Source organism: Octodon degus, unplaced genomic scaffold (assembly GCF_000260255.1).
Source record: "Octodon degus isolate 3935 unplaced genomic scaffold, OctDeg1.0 scaffold00107, whole genome shotgun sequence".
In the NCBI taxonomy this organism is placed as follows: Eukaryota; Metazoa; Chordata; class Mammalia; order Rodentia; family Octodontidae; genus Octodon; species Octodon degus.
In genome coordinates this window covers 7974365-7982468 of record NW_004524683.1, presented here as the reverse complement: position 1 = coordinate 7982468, position 8104 = coordinate 7974365, and the positions used below count along the sequence as shown (strand labels likewise).

Genomic DNA, 8104 nt, shown 5'->3' with positions numbered 1-8104 from the left:
CCTCCCTTCTTTCTTTCTTTCTTTCTTTCTTTCTTTCTTTCTTTCTTTCTTTCTTTTTTCTTTTTATTGCCGGCTCAGTCCACCATGGGGGCAGGGCTGGCATGGCATGTAGTGCTGGGGATCAAACAGCAGTCCCAGCATTTGCTTATGCTTGCCTAAGCAGGCACTTTAGACCACTGAGCTGTCTTACCAGTTCCTCATATATTTTTTTAACCACAACAAGGTATTTATCAGAATGCCTAAACTTCACTTTATGTGATATTTAAGACTCCATAACTTTGTATAAGTAATGTTGTTTAGGCTCACAAACATCTTTAATGGCTTGTTGTATGTTTCATTAGCTTTAACATATAGGCAAAATATGCTGTTTGTATAAACACTGTGAACCTGACAGTTTTCATCCTCTGTGCTGTAGCTTATCAATAATAAATTAAAATCTGTACTTTCAGGGCTGGTGAGATAGATAGCTCAGCAGTCTAAAGTACCTGCTTAGGAATCTATACTTTCATTTGTTTTCAGTCTAATCATCTTACTTAATCATCTTCAGTGGGAGTTACCTATTGATATGACTAATACCATTTTTAGTGAAAAAGGAAACTAGAAACAAAATTTATTATACAGAATTATGTGATATTATTTGATGCAGTCATTAGGGAAAAGTTAGCTAAATAAGTTGTTGACATAATTTATAAATGTTTGAAAATGTTTTATTTTTATGAACATACATATTTCTTCAGAAAGTTTTGGTGATCAAACATGAAATAGTACCTGTTACTTGCCAGTTTATAACTTATAAATTTACAGTGTTGTGTCGGCCAAAGGCCAATTCTAAATACTTTTATAGTCAAATTTAAGCATTTGATTATAATTTGGTGGATTAAGACTTAAGTTTCCTATTGTCAGTCTTTGCCAGTGTTGATCCTAGAATAGAATATTTGAGAATGACATTTGACCACTTAACTTTTCTTGAGCCTCTTGGTTAAACTAACCTTTTTGAATGTGTTTCTTTTTGGTTGAGTAATTATCACTGACATTGTTTTTTCTTGCTACGATGCCTTGTCAGAATCTCTACTCTTTGCCGAGGAGCTGATGCAAACCAGCACATGTTCTCACCCTCATCACCTCCAGCCTTCTTCCTCGCTAAAGTCCCATTTAGCGCTGATTGTATTCTGGCTACTTCTCCTCTTGCTTTTTTCCTGACCCCACAAGCCCACAGCAGTCCTGGCAGTCCTTGTTCCAGCCGTCCACTGCAGTGGAGGTAAGGAGAACTGCCATGATGTGCATATGGGTCTTGGCAAGTGTTTTGGCTATATAGGTAAAACTATGCTTCAATCTTTAATAATAGGGAAAAACTGAGTAAGAGTTAAGACTTGTCTCAAAGAAAGAGAAAGGAATTCATAGATCTCTGCTGTATTCAAAAGTTCAGGAGAAGGTAGGATAGCATGTTAGTACTAAGATAGTTGAGCTCATCCTGACCAGTATACTAGATTGTCCTGTGAACTGTGACTTGTGATTACCCCATAGCATAGCAGAGTGCTAATAATCTTTCACACTAACAGGAAAATTTGAGTCCAGAAAAGGCTAAGTGACTTGCTCCAGCTAATGAAGATAGTTTTTCTCCTGTTCCTTTCTGCTTTTTCATATATTCGACATTGAGTATAAAATATGTGTTAGACACTGCTTTAGGTGTGCAAGACAGTGACCACATAGTGGCAAGTTCCTATACTTTGGGAATTTAGATTCTAGTGGAGGAAGAGAGAAAAACAAGTTAAATATATATCTAATCTTATAGATGGCCTGAAGTGCTACTGAGAAAGATATACTAGGATAAGAAAGGGTAGGGAATGTGAGGACCAAAAGTTGATTTTATATGAGGTAGTCAGACAGGTCTTTAGTGATTAGTTGAGATATCAAGAAAGATGTAAAGAAAGTAATGGGTCAGAGAAATACTTGGAGAAAGACTGTTTAGCCTGAGAAAACAATCAGTACCAACAGTCTCCTCTGGGAGCACTTCACGTGTCATTATGCACTGCAGAGTCCTGTGAAAGAGGTGTGGATGGAATAAGTTACATGATGGGTGGTGAAACACCAGGTCTGAAGTATACTGGGGACCCAGACTCAGTGGAACTGTAAAACCCTGTATAGTACTTGTTTTTATGCTGAGTAAGATATTAGAGGGCATGTTAAATTGATATTAAAGTGAAACAGTATTCTGCTCAGAACATCAAAAGTTAGAAGTCTACTCTTGTAATCCCACTAAGAAAAAAAGGTTGTCTGAATCTGTGATGGTGCAGGTAAAAGAAGTAACAAATTGGGAATGCATTTTGAAGCTACACTTGATAGGATTTGTTGATACATTAGATGAAAGTGAGAAAAAGGTAGGTTAAGATGATGTGAGACGTTAGGCTTAAATAGCTACAAAATTGGGGGATACCATTAATGAAGATTTGAAAATTGTAAAGAGACAACTAAATATAGACCGAGTGATTGAAAAGCACAAAAAATGTTCAAATAAAATTTATAACCATAAAAGACACATGGATATGAATTCCCCTCACAATACTCTCCTTTGCTTAGAACACACTTATCCTATTCTTGCTACATTTATTTATTTATTTATTTATTTATTTATATTATCTAAAAAGAATACAAAAATAGTGGGGAAAAAAACCATTGGAAATGATACAGAACTTCACCAAACAAAACAGTAGAAATTCAACAGTGGTTGTTGTATTATATAACATCTTCAAATTACTTGTTTAGATTACTAGATATAAGCATGCAAAACTGGTAAAAAAAAAAAAATTAAAAAAGAGAGGAAAGTTAAAAGAATTTTAAAAGAACAAGAAAAAATAATTTAAGCATCAATTGCTCCCCTCTGTAGACCAGTAGAAATCAGCAGTACAATTATTCAAGCCATCGTGCATATATACATATATGTATAAATAATCTCTTCACTCTGCCTTCTCTGGTCTTCTTCCTCATCCCAGTTTTTCCTTACCTTTGAACAGATTCTTTCCCTTTCACAGTATCTGTTGTACCTTTCAGATTTTATTTACTCTTTCAGGTTCTTACACTAGCAAGACAATAAGATGTTTGCACATGTGGGCCTGATTTATTTCACTTATATGTAGATCTCTAGTTGCATCCATTTACCTATAAAAGCCTTGAATTTATCTTTTTTATAGCTGCATAATACTGCATTGAGCATAAATACTACATATTTTTTATCCATTCCTCAGTTGGTGGCTGTTTGGGTTGTTTCCAAGATTTAGCTATGCCAGATTGTGCTGCTATGAACATTGATCACATATATTGCTGTGTTACAGTGTTTTCAGTTTCTTTGGAAAGATACTCAGGAGGGGAATAGCTGGGTTGAATGGGACTTCCAATCCTAGCTTTTTGAGAAATCTCCATTGTAGTGTACCAGTCTACACTCCCTACTTTCTGAAACAGTTCTTGAAGTTCTCTTTCATGTCTTTATGAAAGGTGACCAAAAAAAAAAAAAAAATACAGTGAATGTCACTGCTGAATACCATCCAGTGGAAAGGTGGGCTGGTAAAAGCACAATGCATTCTCATCCACCTTACTGGATGAGGATAAGCACAAAGAAGTGCAACTTTTGCAACTTCTGGCAATTCCCCAAAGTCAAAATGAGCATGAAGGGTAAATGTTTTGAATCAGTTGAAAACATCAAGACAACCACAACCATGAGACTAAAGACACAAAAAAACCTTCCAGAATCACATTAGAAAGTGATACGAACAGTGAAGTAAGCATGTTCAGGATATCGGGGAGTATTTTGAAGTTCATTAGCAGCAACATTATCTTTAATGAGATTTTAAAGATTTAATCACACTGTATTGTTTTAATCAAACCTCATATATACACTGAGAGATATTGAGGTATGGATTACAAAGATATATAATTAGAAATTGAGAACATATAAATAGTATATCATTAGATTTATAGTAAATCCAGTGAATAACTATTAATAGGGAGGAAGAAATGTCAATGTACCTGAATCCAGGGACAGTCTGACTTTTACAGGTTAAGGAGATAATGATGAACTAGCAAAGGAGAAACTGAAAAAGAGTAACTTGTTCAGGAAGAACCAGGAGAGGTACCATGGAAACAAATTTTAAAAATATGTTGAAAAAGAAGCTTAATTAATCAATAGGTGTTAAACTTTTATTTTACAGAAAAAAAGGAACCTTAAACTAAAGAGTACAAGGAGAACACATTGTACAGATTTAAGTGACGTAGTTTGATGTAGGAGCTCCAGTTTTGGAGATAGTTTGGGATAGTGTTAGATTGATATGGGACAGTGTCAGAGGGTGACTCCTCCCTGAAGGCATTCCTTTGAAAGGTACTAGTACTTGGTGTGTAGGATTGAGAAAAATAGTGAATTAACGCCGTGTCTAGTCTTGACATATGGATTGAAATAGGAGTACCTCTTGACATCTGTTGTCTTAGAAACACACAACCTAGGGTAATGTTTGACAGTGTTAGGCATAAAAACTTGTTAAATTTTGTGGGAGTTTTCCTGCTTTAAATTTGTTATGTTGGTCACTGTTTTAGTGTTTCATTTGACTTGTCCCATGTAAAATATCAGTTTAGTGGCATGACAAGATTTTATCTTGTTTGCATAATATTTTTGTGTTCCTGTGAATAATCTTGAGATTCTGGGATGCAATTATTTGCAGATACTTTTGTCATTTTGAGGTTTTTTTCAAGGCTTTGTTTGCAAGGATATTAGCATTTGGGACTAATTATTTTCTAAGAAAGCAATACTACCTGAGTGCTTTCCTTGATACTTGTGTATGATGAGTTTTTTTCACTCAGGCTGGTGGTAATATGAACTGTTTGTGGCCTTACATGAGCTCTGTGAAGTGCACCATGAGCTAATTTTCTTGGATAGTTTTCTTATTCACACAGAGTACTGATTAGTACTCAGCATAAAGCTTGAGAAGAACCTCCTGAAATCTGGTTACCTTTTTTCTTTCTTGTACTCCACCTTACAAGTTCTCGCCAGTTTAGCCTCCCAGAAATTCTCTATTTTGTCCTCTCAACTCAGGGACCCTACTGGGCTCCTTTTAAAAGGATGTTTCTTTCTTGTGTTGCTTGCTAGACATGCTGTATTAGTAAAGGGGGGAAAATCTTCGTGGTTACTTTGTATGTTTTGATTCTGTCTAACATCTGTTGCTGAATGTATTTCAATTAGACCTCCTCCTCCTCCTCCTCCTTCTCCTCTTCCTCTTCCTTCTCATCTTTCTCCTCCTCCTCTTCTTCTTCCCCCTCCTCTTCCTCCTCTTGAGTATTTATTGTGTACTGTGATTTTCTAAGTGATTTATACAGTTTTATTTAACCCTCAAAATACTCTGATGAGCTATATAACAGAAGATCATCTTACTTATGAGGTGCATAACAGACAAAACTATTTTGTAGATGAAGACCCTGGATCAGACAGATTAAGGAAGTTATTAGTAAACATTAAAAATTTATGTTGAGTCCCACAGCATTTTAAACCATATCTAAGATCTCAAGCCTTTTGTTATAATGTTTCTGATGAAACATACAATTGAATAATGCTTAGTAAATTCACAAACATTCATCACTTGGTAGTAACCCTTTAGCACTGTTCTAAGCACTTTAAATTTATAGGTCTCCTTATAAAACAACTTCTGTTCCCTTTTGGTTTTGTCATTCCATTTTGTTATCCTTAACCCCTGCTCATTTCTACTATCAACTGATTTAATTTAGTTTTCTGTATTCACACTCAGAATCTAGGAGAGACCATTGTAGCTTTCCTCACACTAGCCTGTCCTGTGTCATCCGGGGTGTTCTTTATCTTGCTTTTTCCTCTTTTACTCAGCCCACACTCACTCTGCAGAGCTAGTGTCTCACTCTTCACTTTTACTTTTCAAATAAACTTTGTCACTTTTTCTAAAACAAACAAAAGAGAGAACCTAGGGGAGAATTTGGATTTAGTGTATACAAAATGGAATATATATATATATATATATATATATATATATAGACATCCATCAATAAGTTATATATATAATGATGGACATCCATCAATAAGTTTATTGTTATTTAGCAAATGAACAAGTGGAAAGCAAAGGGAAACAGTCCCAGTAAACAGTGTGAATAAGTAAAGAACTACAAATTGAGAGCTATTGGTAATGAATTTGACCTTTGTTTCAAAATAGACCTAGAAGACAAGGAACTAGGATCCACACACTGTCACTTCCCAGTGGCCATACTGGAATATCTTTTATCCATTTTGGAATATAATAACTATTGTTATGGGCTGAACTGTGTTCAAATTCCTAACACCAGTACTTCAGAATGTGACTGTTTGGAAATGGGGTTTTTAAAGAGATCATTAAAATTAAGCAAAATCATTTGGGTAGATTCTAATCAAATATGATTATGAGAAAAGATTAGAGAAGTCAGGTATGGTGATGCATACCTGTAATCCCAGCACTCTGGAGGCTGAAGCAGGAGGATCATTGTGAATTCGAGACCAGCCTGGGCTGAAGAGTGAGCTGAAGGCCAGCCTAAACTGTGTAGCAAGATCCTGTCTGAAAAAGACAGACAGACAGAGGAAGGGAGGGCAGATTAGAACATAAACACATGTAGAGAAAAGCCATATGAAAACTAGGGAGAGCCAAATATGCTGATGTATGCATGTGATTCCAGTGTTTGGGAGTTAGAGGCAGATGTGTCATGAGGCCAACCTAATACAGATAGCATGACTTTATCACACAAAAAGTCAGATATACCACAAAATAAAATAAAAAAGAAGATAGAAGACAGAACTTATAACCAAGGAGCAAGGTCTTAGAAGAAACCAATTCTGCCAACATCTGGCTCTTGGACTTTTAGCCTCCCAAGCTAATGAGGAAATATATTTCTATTTAAGCCACTCAATCTGTAGTACTTCATTATGGTAGTCCTGATGAACTGATAAAGCCCTTAAGTCTTGGCTTCATTTCGTCACAGAGAGCTAAAAAACAAAACAATACAAAAGTTCCTTTGTTTACGAGTATAGTGAGATTCATCCCTGCTCAGAATTCTGCTTCTTTATCGACTGCGTCTTAGGGATGGTCTTAGAACCTTAACCCATAACTTGAATAATAATCAAGGCATACATAATTTTGAAGTGAAGTTTACTCTGTACTGTACTTTATTTTTTATTTTTATTTTTTATTTTTTTTGAGAAAGGGTCTCATTATGCAGTTCAGGCTGGCCTTGAACTCACTTTGTAGCTCAGGCTGGACTTGAACTCACAGCAATCTTCCTGCCCCAGTCTCCTAAGCGCTGGGAGTATAGGCCTGTGCCACCATGCCTGGCTTAACATTTCTGTTTCTGCCTTGATTAAAAGGGATATATCTGGTATAGATTTAACATCATGCTAGTTGTTTTTCTTGGTTTGTAGGGGGGTGAGTAAGGGGGACTGAGACTGAACCTGGACCTCATCAAGCATTTTTTTTTTTTTTTTAACTTTTGAGACAGGATCTTGCTAAGTCACTTAAGTTGCCCATGCTGGTCTCAAACTTGTGATCTTCCTGCCTCAGTCTCCTAGAATGCTGAAATTATAGGCATGTACTACCACACTAGTTTTAGCTTGCTCGTGTCTTAGATGAGTAAAATCAACCCTAAGAGGCAATAAATATGACTGTCATTTGGACTAAATTAAGTAATCTTTAACCTTTAGTTTACTTGTAGCTCTTTTTAAAAAATATGATTCTAGCTTATTGCTTGATATTAAACATAGGCCTTGTACTTTTAACATAACCCTATTTGAAAGAAGTCTTTGGTGTATAATGATATAACTGGTGCCCCTGAAGAAAAGACACCATTATTTTGCTCACTAGTCACTGGCCCAGTAATAGTTCTACTGACAGTAAAAGTTTGGTGTTAGAAACTTTCTGGAACACAGAATAATTTAGATTTTTGAATCACTTTTGAATTGCCTATGGACTTTATTTTTCTAAAATGAGAAGATTTAGAGCAACAAATCTTCATGAGCTGAGTATTATGATGTACACCTGCAATCCCAGCACTCCGGAAGGCTGAGGTAGGAGGGTGGCCA

The 8104-nt window shown here is 35.8% G+C and overlaps 1 protein-coding gene across 4 annotated transcripts in view; it reads left to right on the top strand.

Annotated features, from left to right (window-relative positions):
* Positions 1–8104, top strand: part of Mast2 (microtubule associated serine/threonine kinase 2) — a 379336-nt gene that overhangs the window by 211575 nt on the left and 159657 nt on the right. Inside the window, exon 2 of one of the 4 annotated variants that reach the window (XM_023724133.1) lies at positions 1064–1258. The exons of the other annotated variants lie outside the window; for them this stretch is intronic. Within the exon in view, the coding sequence (XP_023579901.1) occupies positions 1064–1258 (195 nt within the window). The remainder of the gene's footprint in view (positions 1–1063; positions 1259–8104) is intronic. 4 annotated transcript variants of the gene reach the window in all.